The 20002-nt window shown below is 40.9% G+C and overlaps 2 protein-coding genes and 1 long non-coding RNA gene across 5 annotated transcripts; 2 read left to right on the top strand and 1 right to left on the bottom strand.

Moving 5' to 3' along the window:
* The first annotated feature begins 29 nt into the window (after positions 1-29).
* Positions 30-7915, top strand: LOC135112922 (gastrula zinc finger protein XlCGF8.2DB-like). Of its 3 annotated transcripts, XM_064027881.1 has the most exons (5): positions 30-297; positions 469-619; positions 3972-4074; positions 5370-6276; positions 7018-7915. In XM_064027881.1, exons 2-4 carry the CDS (start codon positions 577-579, stop codon positions 5485-5487), a joined length of 264 nt encoding a protein of 87 aa, XP_063883951.1. In that variant the 5' UTR covers positions 30-297; positions 469-576; the 3' UTR covers positions 5488-6276; positions 7018-7915. The 3 variants fall into 3 exon arrangements, with proteins under 3 accessions (XP_063883951.1, XP_063883950.1, XP_063883949.1); XM_064027880.1 differs by lacking the exons at positions 5370-6276; positions 7018-7915 and having other exon boundaries at positions 40-297; positions 469-647; positions 3972-5302; XM_064027879.1 differs by lacking the exons at positions 5370-6276; positions 7018-7915 and having other exon boundaries at positions 43-297; positions 3972-5302.
* On the bottom strand, positions 5836-12625 carry LOC135112921 (serine-rich adhesin for platelets-like). The gene is made up of 12 exons (XM_064027878.1): positions 11996-12625; positions 11641-11862; positions 10946-11443; positions 10606-10827; positions 9959-10456; positions 9540-9761; positions 8650-9147; positions 8224-8445; positions 7338-7835; positions 6998-7219; positions 6386-6883; positions 5836-6259 (listed from the first exon to the last, which is right to left on the bottom strand). The coding sequence occupies exons 1-12, from the start codon at positions 12398-12400 to the stop codon at positions 6008-6010; spliced, it is 4257 nt and encodes a 1418-aa protein (XP_063883948.1). The 5' UTR covers positions 12401-12625; the 3' UTR covers positions 5836-6007.
* A 3096-nt stretch (positions 12626-15721) lies between these two features.
* LOC135112924 (uncharacterized) lies at positions 15722-18810 on the top strand. The gene is made up of 2 exons (XR_010274614.1): positions 15722-16544; positions 18224-18810. It is a non-coding gene; the product is annotated as an uncharacterized LOC135112924 (long non-coding RNA).
* Positions 18811-20002: the final 1192 nt, after the last annotated feature.

The following is a 20002-nucleotide window of genomic DNA, read 5'->3' as shown; positions in this document are numbered from 1 at the left end:
TCCAGTAAAAAAAAAAAAAAAAAAAAAAAAAAAGAAATGGATTAACATAGAAAGAAATCTGGCGTTAATTGTTCTAATGTGGCGTTTATTGGGCTTCCTTGCGAGTTGCGATCCTTGTTTGCGATAAACCAAGCAGGGACCCACATTCTACACGGTACCACGAGTGCTTCTTGTTGACATCTGGCATCTGTAAGCCTGGCACGGCACTTGTTATGGCGCCGTCAAACTGCCCATGCATCAGGGCAGCTACCGTGGCTGCTTTGCTTTTGTATGGCAGAACAGGTGTTTCAGCACCAGGCAAGTTGGTTTATACGCTTCCAGAGTTATTATAGCCTCGGCCACTGCATTGTCATGATGTGAAAACCTGACAGCTGTAGGGAGTGGAACAAAACTTGAATGACTGGTGGTGGTCAGAGGAGGAGCTCCGGCCGAGAGGGGTGGACTTCTGACGGTGTATTTGCCGCCCAGGTGCGCCTGCTGCCGCTTCATCTGCGTGACTGGAAGGTGAAGGCCACGAGTGAGGCGAAGCTGAACATATCCCAGCACATGAAAACGAATCCATGAATCAATACCGTGATGAAGGCGCAGCAGCACTCGGGCCTGTGGCTATCAAAACAAGGTGAGCAGGCCAGAAAGCCAGGACACAGGTGAGGATTTTGGTATTGTTATAGTTTATGACAACACACTTTGATAGTTATGGCAAATTTTTTGTGTTCCCCACTCAAAAACCCTGCTTTTCCACCAATTCATTGCTTGTTGTGTATAGGGAAAGAGAAAAATACAATGGGCTTATTGTCATAAACAGTAAATATACCTGGATTTTTAGTTGTTTAAAAACACTGCTGTGATTTTAAAGGTGATGTGTTGACATGTTAAGATCCTGAAGTGATGTGCTGCTTTCCTGATCTGAAACTGCTGTCATGCCCTTTTGCCTTGGGGCATTATAGAAACACTGGAATTCATCTGAAGGTGGGATACATTGGTCATGAAAGATTGTCATTAGGTATCAGACTTTTGGCAGGACTCTCATGGAAACCAGAGTCCAATACCTCCACCTATCAGGCCAAGGTGCTCACTGAGGTTTAATGGATTTTCAAGTATTCCTCTTTAAGTGATAGTTGGGGAAGCAGACTGACTGATGTATTCTGTAGAGTCAAGGAAGAGACATTGGTTATACAACTTGCTCTTTTGTCCACATGTGTTGTCTCGTGGTGCATCATTTCATGGTAGCACTGATAAGTCTTGTATTAGGGATTTATGATCAAGCTTGAATTGATTTTTCATATGTTTCATAGGTAGTGTAAATTTTTCTCCATGCTTTGCTGTGTACTTAAGGTTTGTAATATTCAGATGCACGGTGATGACACATGTCTTGCATGATAAGAAACACGTCCCACTAGTACAGAACTATGACAATCTATATTCTGCCATGGTTCTGAAATGTTTTTCATGTATCGTATCTAATTATTGATCATGACCATTTCATGGTCATGGGTTGGATTTAAAAAAAAACCCAACCCACTTTTTTGGGGGGTGGGTTTATTTATTTTTTATTCCTCATATTTATATGTAAATCAGTTTAAATAAGCAATTAAAAAGTAATCTGTAGTGAAGCAAAAGGTTTGAATTTTTTTTTTTTTTTTTCGTGTAGGAAGGGCTCTGGCCAAGAGCAACAAAAATATAATAAAAAAAAAAGGCCCACTGAGGTGCCACTACCAGAACAGAGTTGAAAGTGGTAGTCAGAAATTACAGGATAAATGTCCTGAAATCTCCCTGTTGAAAGAGTTCAAATCAGGAGAATTTAGAAATACAGGAGCAGGCAGGGAGTCCAGAGTTTACCAGTGAAAGGGATGAATGACTGAAAATACTGGTTAACTTTTGCATTAGAGAGGTGGACAGAATAGGGGTGAGAGAGAGAAGAAAGTCTTGTGCACAGGAGGCCACAGGAGGATGGAAGGCATGCAGTTAGCAAGATCAGAAGACCAGTTGGCATGAAAATAGTGGTAGAAGATAGCAAAAGATGCAACACTGCGGCATTGAGAGAGAGACTGAAGATAGTCAGTAAGAGGAGAGGAGTTGATAAGACAAAAAACTTTGGATTCCACCCTGTCTAAAAGAGCAGTATGAGTGGAACCTCCCCATGTGAAGTATACTCCATACATGGATGGATAAGGCCCCTGTATAGAGTTAGCAGCTGGTGGGAGGGTGGGGGGATGAGAAAAATTGGCAGAGATGATTCAGAATGCCTGACTTTACAGAAGCTGTTTTAGTTAGAGATAAGATGTGAAGTTTCCAGTTTAGATTATAAGTAAAGGACAGACCGAGGATGTTCAGTGTAGAAGAGGGGGACAGTTGAGTGTCATTGAAGAAGAGGGGGATAGTTGTCTGGAAGGTTGTGTCGAGTTGATAGATGGAGGAATTGAGTTTTGAGGCAATGAACAATATTAAATTTGCTCTGCCCCAATCAGAAATTTTAGAGAGATCAGAAGTCAGGTGTTCTGTGGCTTCCCTGTGAGAATTGTTTACTTCCTGAAGGGTTGGACATCTATGAAAAGATATGGAAAAGTACAGGGTGGTATCATCAGTGTAGGAGTGAATAGGGCAAGAGGTTTGGTTTAGAGGATCATTGGTGAATAATAGGAAGAGAGTAGGTGACAAGATACAATCCTGAGGAACACCATTGTTAATAGATTTAGGAGAAGAACAGTGACCATCTACCACAGCAGCAGTAGGAGGGTAGTTTGGAAATCAAAGCTTTCTACCAGACTGTTAAAAGCTTTTAATATGTCTAAGGCAACAGCAAAAGTTTCACCAAAATCCCTAAAAGAGGATGACCAAGACTCAGTAAGGAAAGCCAAAAGATCACCAGTAGCGCAGCCTTGACAGAACCCATACTAGTGATCAGATAGAATGCTATGAAGTGGTAGATGTTTAAGAATCTTCCCGTCTGAGATAGATTCAAAACTTTTGAAAGACTGGAAATTAAAGCAGTAGGATGGTAGTTTGAGGGACTAGAATGGTTACCCTATTTAGGAACAGCCTGAATTTAGGCAAACTTCCAGAAAGAAGAAAGGAAGATGTTGTTAAACAGAGTTGGCAGAGTTTGACTAGACAAGATGCATGCATGGAGGCAGTTTTGGAGAACAATAGGAGGGATCCTGTCAGGTCCATCAGCCTTCTGAGGGTTTAGGCTAGCAAGGGCATGGAAAATATTACTGTGAAGGATTTTGATGGGTAGCATGCAGTAGTCAGAGGATGGAAGAGAGGGAGGAACAAGCCCTGAATCATCCAAGGTAGAGTTTTTAATAAAGGTTTGAGTGAAAATTTCAGCTTTAGAAATAGATGAGATGGCAGTGGTGCCATCAGGTTGAAATAAAGGAGGGAAAGATGAAGAAGCAAAGTTATTGGAGATGTTTTTATTGGTGCCAGAAGTTATGAGGGAGTTAGATCTTGAAAGATTTTGACATTTTCTATTAATGAAGAACAGACACTTGTTTAGGTCATATTGATGGTGGTTGGTTCAGTTGGACAAAGCGTGTGTTATCTTGTACTATATAGGAAATGAACAGGTCAGGCTTGACTACTTTTACATATTTTATGTAAATGTACATTTATAGACCTTATTTATCAATATGATATATAAATAAATTTTGATAAGTAAAATATTAAAAAGGGTGTTTTTTATTTTTTCTTATTTTTTTTTTATCTTATTTTATTTTTATTTATTTATTTATTTATTTATTCTTTTCATGCCAACCCTGATTTCATCACTCCCAAGTGCCTCTGCTCCTCCTATGAAAATAAACCCATTAGCAGAGGTAACTGGTGCATCCTGCCAGCTGGTTTATGTTGCTGTAATGGTTGTCTCACGTTTTCTGTCCCCAGCATGTATACATAGCTTAGAGTCTAGAAGCTCTCAGAGCCATGAAGTTTCTCAACATACTGGCATTATAGCACTTTCACCTTTACAGGTTCTGACAGGAAGAGCACTATCCACATTACCTCCTCTTCATGTGCCAGGACCTCACACAGCATCCTGCAGCACTCCAAATCCACTCATTCCCAAGAGCTGGTGTGAGTGCATTTGTCAGCATCTTTTCTCACCCTGGGCTTTGGCAAAACACCCGACAATGTGTGCTGCTGAGTGCACTCTCAGAAGTGTTGCATTGGAGAGCATGAGCCGAGGATGCAGCAGGGGCACCAAGGAGGAGCCTTCCTTAATTGTGGGAAGGTTCAAGTGTAGTCGTTGTGAACAAGTGTTCATACAGGTGTTCACTCTTCCAAGCCTCCTCCTAGCATACCTTTCCATTCACACAGATAAAAAGAAGTTTATCTGTCAGATATGTAAAAAAAGGCAAGGTAAAAAGTATAGTAGCCCCTCATCTCCTCGAAAGACAAGGAAACTGTATGACTGTCAGGAGTGTGGTAAAAAGTTCACTAAAAGGAGTGACCTCACGAGACACACCCTCATTCATTCTGGTATTAAAAAATTTAAATGTCAAAAATGTGATAAAAGATTTACTCAGAAGGTTACCCTGACCAAACACATGCGTATCCACACTGGTGTTCGAGACTATGAGTGTGAAGAGTGTGGTAAAAAGTTTACTCAGAAGGCTAATCTTTCTAGACACAGTCTTATCCATACCCGTGAAAGAGAAGGTATAAGTTTTGCATGCCATGTTTGTGGTAAGAATTTTTCTCAGAAAGGTAAGCTCAATGAACACCTTCTTATTCATGCAGGTATTAAAAATTTTGAATGCCATGAATGTGGTAAAAAGTTTGCCCGAAAAGCTAACCTCACTGACCACTTGCTCCTTCATGCTGGTGTTAGAAACTTTGAGTGTGAGGAATGTGGTAAGAAGTTTGCTCGAAAGGCCAACCTTGACCAACATATGCTGAGACACTTGAATGTTAAAGACTACGAATGTCAAGTATGTGGTAAGAAATACACATACAAGGCTTGTCTCACTCAGCACATGCTCAGTCATACTCGGGGCAAGAGCTTTGAGTGCAATGAGTGTGGCAAGAAGTATGCTTTGAAGGGTGATCTTAATAGACATGCACTTTTTCATTCTGGTATTAGAAATTTTGAATGTGAACAATGTGGGAAAAGGTTTCTCCGCAAAGCATATCTCACCAAACACCTCCGCTCTCATAATAAAGTGAAGTAAAATAAGTACAATATCATGAGTAGAATGAGTGGCTGCATTACGTTGTAGTCTGAAGTCAAAACCAGGGAAATCTGTTGTCCATATCCTTTGTATTATGAAAATAGATGACTATAGTAAAACAAATTTTTCTAGGTAGACTTTTTTTTTCAATACATTATTTTGTGTATGTGTACTGATTAACTGATCTTGACTTTTCAGATTGTACAACACCTATAAGGGTAACAGAAGAGACTTTAGTTTCATAACAGTATTAGGTTGCAGACTTGTCTTCAACATATATTTGAACAGAAGCCTTAATGTCACATATGCATATTAAAATAAAAGTGAGGAATATTAATGAAAAAATAAAAGAATGTAACCATTACTTTGGGGAATGATGTACAAAAGTAGATGTGGCTGTAATATTTGTTGCTGTGTTATGGAGGCATAGCCTGGTTGCACACACTACTCAGAGGCTGGAAAAATATTACCATTGTGCTCACTGCATGTTAAGGGAGACTGAAATGGATGGAGCACAGAACTGGGGACCTCCTCCTTATTTATATTCCTTTAGTGAAACAAGATGCAATGTTCTGTTTTGGCTATCCCATTTGGGTGAGAGATCTTACTGGTAGAGTATAGATGATTTTTACAGAAATAAAAGGAAGAATAAAAAAAGTAGTACAATTATTATAAATTTATTTAAAAAATAATTTGTATCAAAATATAAATGATTAAACAATTAACAAGAATAATTCAGCTGACTAATTGTTACAGGAACGTTTATCATAACATTGGACCGAATGCATGATTTAGAGAACCACTTCCCCTCACTACTGCCCAGATAGCCACCTGCCTCAGCAGCCTCCCCTGCCGGCTCCTGCAGCACCTTTGGGAGCCTTTATGGTGAGGACACCATCAGAGGACAGACAAGATGTCACAGCATCCACATCAACCACTCCAGGAAGATGGAAGCTTCGGCAGAAGCTCTGCATTGACATACACCCTCCTTCTTCCTTCTCTATCCGCCCTTCCACTTCCACTTCATTCCTCCCAACCACCTTGACCTTGATATCACCTCCCAGGAAGTCGTGCACATCGAGCACCACCTGCAGGCAAGACAATGGTGAGTGACTTGCTGGAGAGAGAAGTAATTCAAGAACAATTACTGCATCAGTCAAGAATTATATATCATTATCACATTTTACTGTCTAAATACTACAGTATAAGCTCACCTGATGAACCTGCTCATTTTCTGTGATCTTGACTGCCTGACTATGGTCAGTCATGTCACTCATGCGTAGATTCCTGTAGAGGGAGAAGTTGTCTGTTTGTGTTTCCTCATGACCAAGCCTACTGAGGGCCTCCTTCACAGCTGCATCAAAGTGCTGCCGAGATTCCTTGAAGTAAGAATCATGGAAGAATGGTCCTTTAGGAAACACAGGGAGGAGAGAGTCCAGCTCCCAAGATGACCTTCTCTTAGCATCCAGGTGGCCATTGCCTATCTTTGTTGATTCTACAGAATAATTGCTATCAGTTTCCCATTTATCACTGCAAGTTGTATTGCTTGACACCTGCTTCTCTGTGTCAACTGCAGTTTCAGTGTGGATTGATGTCTTAGAGTTGCTTTCCTTCATCAATTTTGAACTGCTATTAATTGAAGACAATTCTGCCTTACTGGTGTTTCCAGCATTCACCATCTTGAAGTTGCTGGCAATCATTTGAACATCCTCCTGTTGTATAGAAAAAAATTGTTACAAGTTTTCTTGAGTATATGTGACTTATTTCCTTTATACACAGTGATAGAAAATAGTATTGTATTTTGGTGACATGCTCACAATGCACACCTTCTTTGGCACTGTTATAGTGAGGATGCCATCAGAAGACATGGTTGAGGTAATGTCTGCTGCCTTGACCAGCCCAGGGAAATTGAAGCTGCGGCGGAAACTCTTCTTTGACAATGACCCTCCATTCTGCTGCTCCACACTGCCCTCCACCACCACCTGGTCCTCGTCCACCACCTTCACCTTCAAGTCTCCAGCCGTAAAATCTTTGACATCAATCACCACCTGAGGAACAAAGAAATGTATTGTACTTAATGTAGCAAAAGTGAGGCCTTGCCTGTCCAAGCTCCCAATTCTTTGTATGACAAGAAAACAGTTACATGAAGAAACCTGTCATCCTCACCTTGTGCTGATGACTGTCCTCAGTGACAGACACTGCCTGATTCTCTTCCGTCAAATTTTGTTCCCGCAGACTCCTGTAAGAGGCCATGACGTCAGCTCTGGGAGACTCCCCAACAGTGTTCAGCACCTTCTTCATGGCCTCCTCAAACTCCTGGTGAGCTTGAGTGAAGAATGAGTCTTGGAAGAAAGGTCCACTGTGAGAAATGGGCAGCAGAAGGTCAGAGGGTTGAACTGGGAAGCTGTTCACACACACTGACTTCTTGCAAGTTGTTTCTGTTGTGGAGTTGGTTCCACTGGTTGCTTGATGGACTTCCTTTGAGTCTTTGGTGAGAGAATTCTTGTTTGTTGTTTCATTGGAAGCCAGTGACGATGCTTTTTGTGACTGTCTCTCTGAAATCTGGTGATCAGATTCAGCTGACACTTCAGTGGTTTCTGCTGCCCTGTTTACCTTGCTACTGGACCTCTGAATATTGATGTCAGTGAGTTGTGCAACACTCTCCTGAGGGAACAAGAAAAATTGTTCAAATAAGAAAAGTTAAATAACACCAAATGAGAAAAATAGAATTATAGCATCTTCCATCTATTTGTTTTTCTATCCATCCATCTAGGTAATTATGCATGCATTATTTATGTAGGTGGGATGAGTGAATCTGCAGTTAGGTATTGGACTTCTAGCTGAAAGGTTGAGAGCCTGATACCCGCACATACCAGCTGCTTTGGCCATTAGAGTAATAACTTCTCAAACCTAGCCCATCAATGTTACCATGCAGTATGGTTAGCCACAGTGATAGGTAACCTTAGCTGGCAAGTCTACTCCATGAAAATATTAATTACTCTGGAAAAAAATGAACGTAACAAAATAGTATCAGCCTACTCTCTCCACATACCTTCTTTGGCACTATGACAGTGAGAACACCATCAGAGGACATGGTAGAGGTAATGTCTGCTGCCTTGACCAGCCCAGGGAAGTTGAAGCTGCGGCGGAAGCTCTTCTTGGACAATGACCCTCTGTTCTGCTGCTCCACGCTGCCCTCCACCACCACCTGGTCCTCATCCACCACCTTCACTTTCACGTCTCCATCCATAAAATCTTTGACATCAATCACCACCTGAAGAACAAAGATATGTCTTGTATTTCATGCAGCAAAAGTTAGGCTCTATTTGTCAAAATATTCATGTGTAACACTGCCCATTTTAAGGGAGAAGAATTTAAAAGAGATGACATGAGTTTTTATGACTACTGAGATGCATGTACGATCTTTAGTTTTTATGTGACAAGAAAACAGCTACATGAAGCAAGCTGTCATCCTCACCTTGTGCTGGTGACTGTCCTCAGTGACAGACACTGCCTGATTCTCTTCGGTCAAGTTTTGTTCCCGCAGACTCCTGTAAGAGGTCATGACGTCAGCTCTGGGAGACTCCCCAACAGTGTTCAGCACCTTCTTCATGGCCTCCTCAAACTCCTGGTGAGCTTGAGTGAAGAATGAGTCTTGGAAGAAAGGTCCACTGTGAGAAATGGGCAGCAGGAGGTCAGAGGGTTGAACTGGGAAGCTGTTCTCACACACTGACTTCTTGCAAGTTGTTTCTGTTGTGGAGTTGGTTCCACTGGTTGCTTGATGGACTTCCTTTGAATCTTTGGTGAGAGAATTCTTGTGTGTCGTTTCATTGGAAGCTAGTGATGATTCTTTTTGAGACTGTCTCTCTGAAGTCTGGTGAGCAGATTCAGCTGACACTTTAGTGGTTTCTGCTGCCCTGTTTGCCTTGCTACTGGACCTCTGAATGTTGATGTCAGTGAGTTGTGCAACACTCTCCTAAGGGAACAAGAAATATTGTTCAAATAAGAAAAGTTAAATGACATCAAATAAGAAAAATGGAATTATAGCATCTTCCACCTATTTGTTTTTCTATCCATCCATCTAGGTAATTATGCATGCATGTATTATTTATGTAGGTGGGATGAGTGAATCTGCAGTTAGGTATTGGACTTCTAGCTGAAAGGTTGAGAGTCTGATACCCGCACATACCAGTTGCTTTGGCCATTAGAGTAATAACTTCTCAAACCTAGCCCATCAATGTTACCATGCAGTATGGTTAGCCACAGTGATAGGTAACCTTAGCTGGCAAGTCTACTCCATGAAAATATTAATTATTCTGGAAAAAAATGTACGTAACAAAATAGTACCAGCCTACTCTCTCCACATACCTTCTTTGGTACTATGACAGTGAGAACACCATCAGAGGACATGGTAGAGGTAATGTCTGCTGCCTTGACCAGCCCAGGGAAGTTGAAGCTGCGGCGGAAGCTCTTCTTGGACAATGACCCTCTGTTCTGCTGCTCCACGCTGCCCTCCACCACCACCTGGTCCTCATCCACCACCTTCACCTTCACGTCTCCATCCATAAAATCTTTGACATCAATCACCACCTGAAGAACAAAGATATGTCTTGTATTTCATGCAGCAAAAGTTAGGCTTTATTTGTTAAAACATTTATGTGTAACACTGCCCATTTTAAGGGAGATTTTAAAAGAGAAGACATGAGTTTTTATGACTACTGAGATGCATGTATGATCTTTAGTTTTTATGTGACAAGAAAACAGCTACATGAAGCAGTCATCCTCACCTTGTGTTGGTGACTGTCCTCAGTGACAGACACTGCCTGGTTCTCTTCGGTCAAGTTTTGTTCCCGCAGACTCCTGTAAGAGGTCATGACGTCAGCTCTGGGAGACTCCCCAAAAGTGTTCAGCACCTTCTTCATGGCCTCCTCAAACTCCTGGTGAGCTTGGGTGAAGAATGAGTCTTGGAAGAAAGGTCCACTGTGAGAAATGGGCAGCAGGAGGTCAGAGGGTTGAACTGGGAAGCTGTTCTCACACACTGACTTCTTGCAAGTTGTTTCTGTTGTGGAGTTGGTTCCACTGGTTGCTTGATGGACTTCCTTTGAGTCTTTGGTGAGAGAATTCTTGTGTGTTGTTTCATTGGAAACCAGTGACGATGCTTTTTGTGATTGTGTCTCTGAAGTCTGGTGAGCAGATTCAGCTGACACTTCAGTGGTTTCTGCTTCCCTGTTTGCCTTGCTGCTAGACCTCTGAATGCTGATGTCAGTGAGTTGTGCAGCACTCTCCTAAGGGAACAAGAAAAATTGTTTTGCTTAACAGAAATAATCTTATATAATCTCTTAATTTTTCCATTAATTTATGCAAGTAGATATGTATTAAATCTATGTATGTAATGCTTGGGTTAAAATGGCATCAGGTTACTCTCTCCACACACCTTCTTTGGCACTGTTATAGTGAGAATGCCATCAGAAGACATGGTTGAGGCAATGTCTGCTGCCTTGACCAGCCCAGGGAAATTGAAGCTGCGGCGGAAACTCTTCTTTGACAATGACCCTCCATTCTGCTGCTCCACACTGCCCTCCACCACCACCTGGTCCTCATCCACCACCTTCACCTTCAAGTCTCCAGCCATAAAATCTCTGACATCAATCACCACCTGAGGAACAAAGAAATGTATTGTACTTCATGTAGCAAAAGTGAGGCCTTGCCTGTCCAAGTTTGCAATTCTTTGTATGACAAGAAAACAGTTACACGAAGCACACTGTCATCCTCACCTTGTGCTGATGACTGTCCTCAGTGACAGATAATGCCTGGTTCTCTTCCGTCAAATTTTGTTCCCGCAGACTCCTGTAAGAGGTCATGACGTCAGATCTGGGAGACTCCCCAACAGTGTTCAGCACCTTCTTCATGGCCTCCTCAAACTCCTGGTGAGCTTGAGTGAAGAATGAGTCTTGGAAGAAAGGTCCACTGTGAGAAATGGGCAGCAGAAGGTCAGAGGGTTGAACTGGGAAGCTGTTCTCACACACTGACTTCTTGAAAGTTGTTTCTGTTGTGGAGTTGGTTCCACTGGTTGCTTGATGGACTTCCTTTGAGTCTTTGGTAAGAGAATTCTTGTGTGTTGTTTCATTGGAAGCCAGTGACGATGCTTTTTGTGACTGTCTCTCTGAAGTCTGGTGAGCAGACTCAGCTGACACCTTTGTGGTTTCTGCTGTCCTATTTGCCTTGTTACTGGACCTCTGAATGTTGATGTCAGTGAGTTGTGTGATGTTCTCCTGAGGGAAGAAAAAATCACCATGCACTTGATGTATGTACACAAAATATGACACTTAAATCTACCCACAAACTTTTTTTTTTAAGTAGTTTATTTTTCTAATATTTTTACCACATCATCTTACCCATTTTTCATCTTGAATCTAATCATATTTATAAGTATTTGTCAAAAAAGTACCGGCTCACTCCCTCCACACACCTTCTTTGGCACTGTTATAGTGAGGATGCCGTCAGCGGACATGGTGGAGGCGACGCCTGCACCCTTGACCAGCCCTGGGAAGGCGAAGCTGCGGCGAAAACTCTTCTTGGACACTGACCCTCCATTCTGCTGCTCCATGCTGCCTTCTACCACCACCAGGTCCTCGTCCACCACCTTCACCGATACACCCCCATCCTTGAAGTCTTGCACGTCTATCACCACCTGAAGAAGCACAAGGGGCACAATTGTTAAAAATATATCACTTCAGTTTCCATCTTCACACCATTATTAGACATACAGTGTGACATGCATGCCAAGACTTGCATTACACTCAAGAATATCAAGGCGTCCTCACCTTGTGGCACGTGCTGTCCTCAGTGACTGTGACGGCCTGACTATTCTCGCTGAGGTCAGCCCTCCGCAACATCCTGTAGCTGGTCAGGTCATCTTGCACACTCGATCTGCGACCCCACTGGTCGAGCACATTTGTCACTGCACCTTCGAAGTGTTGGCGGGCGTCTTGAAAGAAAGCATCACGGAAAAAGTGTCCCCTGGAAGTGATCGGTAGCAACATTTCCTGTGACGTCCCGAAGAGTCTGTCGTTGATTTCATTGCTGCTTGTGGTACTGCTGCTACTGCTACTGCTGTTGCTGTGGCTTTCCTTTTTGATGCTGTGGACCATGTTCGTGGAGTCGCTTGTGGTTTTTGTGGCCATTTCACTGTTCTCAGCAAGGACGGAAGACTGGTGTGTGGGTGCCATGGCTGTTGTGTCGAAACTTTATCACAAAAGTCAACTTTCACGTGTCTTGTTATCCCAAAGCTGCGTCTGTCGCGCTGTGCTGCTTAGTGAGGGCTTGAGAGTCTGTGCGGCGAGAAGATGAGCCGCGGCTTTTATGTGTAAACCTGCTGGCCTGCTGCCCACGCCCGCCTACGCCCGCCCACGGTGACTGACGCACACGTAATACCTAAGTGGGAGCGCGGAGAACGCCCGAGAAGAATGTGGAGGTGAACCATGATTGTATTCCTTTTTTGTCTCTGATGCACTGCCAAATATGATACAAATGAGTCAGAAGAAGGCCCGAGAGAACCTTCGAGTGCCGTGTGATGTGGTGCTTCCTGCATCAAGAAACAAGTTTAATGACGTCATAGTGTGTTGATATACATGTGTGTGTTTGTGTGTGTGTGTGTGTGTGTGTGTGTGTGTGTATATATATATATATATATATATATATATATATATATATATATATATATATATATATATATATATATATATATATATATATATATATATGAAAACATTATATTATACATTATAATATAATAATGTAGGAAACAGAACATATATTATTTATCTGGACTGCATCTCAAATGTTTGTTGTATGCATTCCGAAATCTGAATTCGTAGCACAAACGCTCCGGCTGCCGGGCATCCTGCTGCAGCCTTAGATGGGAATGATGGTGTGCAGGATGTGTGACGCCACGATAAGTCTAGACGGCGCTGAGCATTATTGTCATCTGTACATCTTACAAACAATAAGGTGACCAGTCTCTTCTCTTTTATGGTACATTTTGATTATGAAGATCATTGTTTCGCCAGACATAGTATATAGCTGGTAGCCAGGCAATAACTTAAACGAGAAGGTACATTGAGCAGCAAACACACACACACACACACACACACACACACACATAGTGAGGAAAAAGATTATTGAATAATATAATGTAACAAAAAAAAGTAGTTTCCTCCATACAAATACAAATTACTGGAATTGTCTGACATGATACTAGTCATTGTGTTTTTCTGTGGCAGTGGCGTGGCTTGGTAACTGCATGTTCATCAGTGGAGGCAACCGAAGGAAGGGGGAACTAAATATGAAGGAAGTAAACAGCTCACGCATGGAAGCCACAGAACGTCTGACTTCTTATCTCTCTAAAATTTCTGATTCTGATTCTGAGTGATTTCAGTATTGTTTAATGCCTCAAAAACTTAATTCCTCCATCTATCACCTCGACACAACCAATTCCAGATAATTATTCCGTCTTCCTCAATGACACTTAACTGTCCCCCTCTTTTACACTAAACATCCTCGGTCTGTCCTTTACTTATGATTTAAACTGGAAACTTAACACCTCATCTCTAGCTAGAACAGCTTCTACGAAGTTAGGGCTTCTGACTCGTCCCCTTCAGTTTTTCTCACCCCATATATCCGTCCATGTTTGGAATTCTACACACACGGCACTTTTAAGATGGTGAAATAAAAAGCATTTCGCCTTATCAACTACTCACCTCTAACTGTAAACTGTCTTCACCCTCTTTCTCATCGCCGCAATGTTGCTTCTCTTGCCGTATTTTCTACCGCTGTTTTCACGCTAACTGCTCCTCTGATCTTGCTAACTGCATGCCTCCCGAACTCCCGCAGCCTCGGTGCACAGGACTGTATTTTCTCTCACCCCTTTTCTGTCCACTTCGCTAATGCAAAAGTTATCCCTTCCTCTGGTAACTCTGGAAATCCCTAGCTGTTATTGTATTTCCTCCTTCCTATGACTTGAACTCTTTCAAGAGGGAAATTTCAAGACAGCTATCCTCCGTTATTTGACTTTTTCTATTTGCAACCTTTTTGTGAACTAATTAGTGGACTTTTTTCCTTCAAGATTTTTGTTGCCCTTGGCCAGTGACCCTTTTATAATAATAATAATAATAATAATAATAATAATAATAATAATAATAATAATATAATAATAGTAATGATAAGTGTTACCGCCAACCGAGTGACCGAGTGTCAGGTTTTGACAGAATTCAAGCGGATCCAACCGGATTCAATCGGATTCAATAAATGATTTGTATCATCGTGTGGGTCTGAATCAACCTTCGCTGCCTGCTGGCGGTAACAATAATAATAATAGATCGTGAAGGGACATACTGATATCACGCAGAAGAATATGCATGACACCAGTAGCTCTGGAACTCTGCCTGCTTCTGGTGAGTATTTTCCCTACTAATGAGTATGACTTGAACTGTGAAGAGGGAGGTTTCGATCAAAGCATCCTCATCATTTTGAATAATCCTTTTGATTACCCTTTGGGGACTCATACCTTCAGTGAGCCTTTTTTTTCAGCTATTTTTCTTGTCCTTGTCCAAAGCCATCCCCTTCTCTCTCTCTCTCTCTCTCTCTCTCTCTCTCTCTCTCTCTCTCTCTCTCTCGAAGAAGAAGAAGAAGAAGAAGAAGAAGAAGAAGAAGAAGAAGAAGAAGAAGAAGAAGCATGCTGTGGCTGTGACTAATTGATGGGGCGCGGGAAAGCTTTTAGGCAGCGAAGATATACGAGTATAGAACTATATCACTGTCTTGTTGCATCTTAATAATTTTGCCATTGATGTTATTTTCTCTTCGGGTGGAGAAAGGTAATTAATTTCTGCATGAAAAGTTTGCTAAAGGACATTGCAAATTGTACTCCTATTACGGAAATTAAGTAATATAATAATAGTCAATATGGATACTACCGACAAACTTCCTAAGATTTTTTTTCTTGAGAAATGATAGTGTGTCCCAACAATCTCTCTCTCTCTCTCTCTCTCTCTCTCTCTCTCTCTCTCTCTCTCTCTCTCTCTCTCTCTCTCTCTCATACATCAATTACTAAAGGAAAACTGGCTAAAAAATACTGATATACACTGAAACATGACTACCTACATGTTAAGACAAGGTAAGTACACGTTGATCGGAAATTAACACATTTATTCCTTGCTGACGTCATTATGTATTATATAGTTGTGATCTTATGTGTGGTATATAGAATTTCCAATTTTAACTATTATTTAGCTTTTTTTAGCCCTTTGCCAGAGCCTATCTTTATATATATATATATATATATATATATATATATATATATATATATATATATATATATATATATATATATATATATATATATATATATATATATATATATATATATATATATATATATATATATATATATATATATATATCAAAGACTTAATGCAGCTAGCAAAATATATGCCATAATTATTATTAGTGTTAGGGTAATATAAAGGAATTCATATAAGATAAAAATATTTGTGTGTGATCGTGGTGCTGGTGGCAAGCAGAGGCTGGCAAAAGAAGACATACACTCATAGGAAATGTTTTCTTGAACTTTGTAAATAAGAAAGAAGCAGAAAATATGAATCACGCCACGTCTCTGTGGCTTTTGAAAATAGTTCTTATATGAGAATATCAAACATTTCAGAACATGGGCGCGACATTATTAGAACCTTGAAAAAAAAAAAGAGTAATGATAACCTCCGTGATCTCTGAAAATAGTCCTTATAAGAGTATCAAGCATTTCAGAACATAATCGCAGATCATCAACGGGAAAATACCACTGCAAACCTGAAAAAAAAAACAAACTTCTGTGTCCTTTCAAAATAATCCTTATAAAATCACACAGCGATTGAAAACAAGGGCGCAAATCACTAATGGGCAAACACCAATGAGAACCTAAAAATGAATTAGCCAGTAACAATGTATGTGACCTTTAGAAGTAGTCCTTATGAAGTCACATAATACAGCATTTCAGAATACGGGCACTGATCATAAATGTGAAAATATCACTGAAAACCTGGAAAAATAACCTGTCATCTTTGAAAATGGCACAAAACATTTCAGAATATGTGCATCGATTATGAATAGAGAAATGCCACACAAAAAAAAAAGACTAAACAAGTAGTCTGTAGTCCTTTTAAATAGTCCTAAAAAACAGTATAATTTGCAGAACACGAGCGTGTGGCGTTGTGTACAAGTAGCTTTGCCTTGCTCTCTGAGTTTTCTCTGAGTTTTGTGGTTTATTTTTCTTGCCTGTGTGCTGAAATACCAGGGTGTGTTTTGGCTGTTTTGAGTGTTTGGGTGAGTTTTGTGGGTAGTTCGAGGTGTTTTGAGTGTATTTTGGATGTTTGAGTGTGTTTTGGGTGAGTTTTATTGGTATTCTAGGGTGTTGTGGGGTGTTTTGGGTGTGTTTTGGATGTTTTTAGTGTATATCGGTTGTGTTGGATGAGTTTTGTGGGTATATCAGGGTGTTTTGAGTGTGTTGGATGAGTTTTGTGGGTATATCAGGATGTCTTGGATGTTTTCAGCATGATATAGGTATGTTTGAGTGAGTTTTATGGATATTTTGAGGTGATGTGGGGTGTTTTGAGCATGTTTTTGGATGAATAATATGTGTTTTGTGTGTTTCTGGGTGAGTTTTGTGGGTAGATTTGGGTGTTGTGGGATATTTTGAGTGTGTTTGGATGTTAAGCATGTCTTAGGTGTGATTGGATGAGTTTTGTTATATTTAGGGGTGTTTTGAGTGTGGTTTGGGTGAGTTTTGTTGTATTTAGGGTGCTTTGTGTGCAGTACCAGAAGGATAATTGAGGGTGCAGGTCCAATGGAGTTTCAAAGAAAATAGAAAGTCCACTGGAGTTTCAAAGCAAATAATGAGTAGGTCCATTGGAGTGAGTTTATAGGAAATATAAAAGTTCTTTGCCCGATGAGTTTATAGGAAATATAAAAGTTCTTTGCCCACACCAGGCACGTCTTCTAATATGTCATCAGGTATACGATCATCTTTACATGGAGTTGGCATTGGTAGTTGGGTGCTTATGTCAGGCACAGGTGTAACCCCAGTGTCACCAATCTCCATAACAGCATCGTATGACAAAGAGGTGGTGTCAGCTGGGGTGCTTTGGCCACAGATACAGGCCCATCCTGAGATGAAATGAGACCATGGTACACTCTGCTCCACTTTTGCATTTATTATCCAATATTGCCATTGCAACCAAGATCTATAGAGCTACAGGTTATCCCTTCTTGATGCTGTACCAGTTTTTTTTTTTTTTTTTTTTTTTTTTTTAAGTTCCCCAAGGACCATATGACAGTAATCCTGAGAAACACCAGAAACACATGTTCAGTGTTGTCACTGGTCACACTCAGCACACTGTAAGGCCTGCTGCCTTGGTCCTAGAAAAAACTTCAAATTCATTGTTTATCCTGTCTCTTCACAAATGAAAAGAACTGTTTCAAGTAAAATAACTACACTTGATTTTGAAAGTTTACAACTTCAACATGTCCATGTTCCAAAAACTAAAATTATTGATTATCACTAGTTTGGAACCAAAAGTATCAGCGATACTGATGAATTGATAATGGGGGAAAAATAATTATTGGGTAACTGATAACCCAATATCATTATCGAGATAATGCCCAACTATGCTGGAAGAGGTGCATTGGAGCTTATACATGGTGCATTCAGGCAGGGATTGGTGCATTCAGGCAGTGGTGCATTAAGACCATGAACCAGCACATGGAAAGGAAGCCATAGTCAAAATGTTATTCTATGCAGGTTTTACTCCAAGGCAGCTTTGCTTCTTATAATTCTGGGCAGTCTTGTGTTTCAACAAGAGATGGAGAGAGTGGAGAAACAAAGGAAAGGATAATTAATGCCATGAAGGAGTTCCTGGAGAGAATGTAGTGTGCTAGATGCAGGTAATTTGTGGTGTGATAAATACATTTCCTTTTTCTATTTGCTGTTTTCTTTTTCCTAACAGTTGCTGTGTCATTGGCCTGACCCAGGAGAAACCCGGAGCACCTGTAGCATCGAGACCAAGATCATTCATTCCCTCAGGGTTGTGTGAGTGAAGCCTCTCTGAGGGTGGTGGGATGGCAGCCTTGTTCCTGTGCAATGAGGGAACACAAAGGAGGTTTCCTTATCTCTTGCTTATTCTTGCAAGAAGAAAGTGTGCTCTTACTGAAAATAGAGCAAGTAGTACACAGGCCAAAACTACTCATGGCCCAGAAAGTATTTGTATATATCCAAGTTATAAAAACATGTTAATTTTATCAGCTCTGTTACCTCAGAAATATTTAACTTTTATAAATGTGTATAGCATGCAGAACATAAGATATCACAAACCTATCAAGAAACCCTATTGGGCATATGGCAGTTTACTCAGTGCAGAATCTACCTCAAGATTTAGTTCATTGCAGACAGGGCTTATTAATAGTGGTTTACAGATCTGGCCACAAATATTAGGGAAACACAAAGGAAGAAATGCAGTCCATAATTGCTTTTACTGTTCTGTGAGGCATGCCAGTGACTTGGTCAAAGAAAGAATTGCAAAGGAGAACAGAAAAACCAGAGAGCGTTTTGAAGCCTGTGAGAAAGAGTGGGAGAAGCTTGTTGACGAGAGACTCCTTCAGCCTGAGGACTTCACCATACACGAGGCCCACAAGCTGGCTGTGGCTCGGGGTCACTTCACTTATGACGACCCCTACACTGGCTGTCGGGTCATGACCAGACTGAGGCACTTCTTGCGGGGCTCATGCTGTGGCAGTGCTTGTAGGCATGTAAGTAAGGGGGCTGGATATGCTACATGTTCACAGCAGCTAGTGTAGAAAAATGTTTGGTATATTTTTTACTATCGTATGTATGCTATGTTGCTTCCTTCGGTTCTAAAATATTGTGCTATATCCAAACTGAAGTCTTATTGGTTAAATTGCCTTACATAATACAGTGTAGTTTATAGAGACAATCTTATTTGCTTGAAGCTGAAGGTATTCACATTTTGGAGGCAGTTTGTGCTGAATTATTAGTGACACATCCTGTCTACTTTTCAAGGTCATTACAGTTGATCCCATGCACTTTACTTTCCTTACCATCTTTTCTCACTAACTTAGTGCTGCAGTATTCCATTGCATATTCATTTATCTATGAATCTGTCTACCTATCCATCTATCTATATATATCTGATGTCTGTTCCTCAGAATGCTACAGAGGGGTGGTCACAATAAGAGAGTCTTTATTTATTCTTGTCCTTGTGTTTCTTCCTTGTACATTGCATGCTGTAAGCTTCTCATTCTCCTTGCATTCCTTTCTGACACATTCCAGCAGTCTGTCCTCCCATTTCAGTGGACATCCTTCTCAGATGCATCTAAGACTACCCATTTCATCTAACATTGTTTTACACTCTCCTAGTCCTCTCTTTAATCATCTCACTGTCTTTCATTCTGCACTGCCAAATGAGCTTAGGTGTGCACATTGCAAGTGAAATTAGAATTTAACATCTTTGTTATCTTCCAACAGTGTGTGTATGACCATGTGAATGTTGCTGAGAAGGAAAAGTCACAGCGAGTATTCAATTCTTCATTCTGGGTGGACGTGAGCACCCGGCCAGACCTTGCAGTGGTGTCCCCGAAGCCCTATCATGTGGGGGGCTGGGAGCCATCTCAGAGGAAAGATAAAAGGGAAATAATTGAAAGTGAGGTCAGTGATCCTTTACTCTACAAGCACTAGTGTGTGAGAATATGTGTAGGTGAAAGATCAAATA

The sequence above is a fragment of the Scylla paramamosain genome, chromosome 24 (assembly GCF_035594125.1).
Source record: "Scylla paramamosain isolate STU-SP2022 chromosome 24, ASM3559412v1, whole genome shotgun sequence".
NCBI classification, from domain to species: Eukaryota; Metazoa; Arthropoda; class Malacostraca; order Decapoda; family Portunidae; genus Scylla; species Scylla paramamosain.
This window is presented reverse-complemented; position numbering and strand designations above follow the sequence as displayed.

Bases quoted from the DNA above. Each gene is read 5' to 3' on its own strand.
- LOC135112921 (XM_064027878.1), bottom strand. From the start codon at position 12,400: ATGGCACCCACACACCAGTCTTCCGTCCTTGCTGAGAACAGTGAAATG. The intron at 8,446-8,649 runs GTGAGGATGACA...TTTGTTCTTCAG, and splicing joins AGGACAGTCACCAGCACAAG to GTGGTGATTGATGTCAAAGA. The intron at 6,260-6,385 runs GTGAGCTTATAC...TCTTGCCTGCAG, and splicing joins AAAATGAGCAGGTTCATCAG to GTGGTGCTCGATGTGCACGA.
- LOC135112922 (XM_064027880.1), top strand. From the start codon at position 4,131: ATGTGTGCTGCTGAGTGCACTCTCAGAAGTGTTGCATTGGAGAGCATG.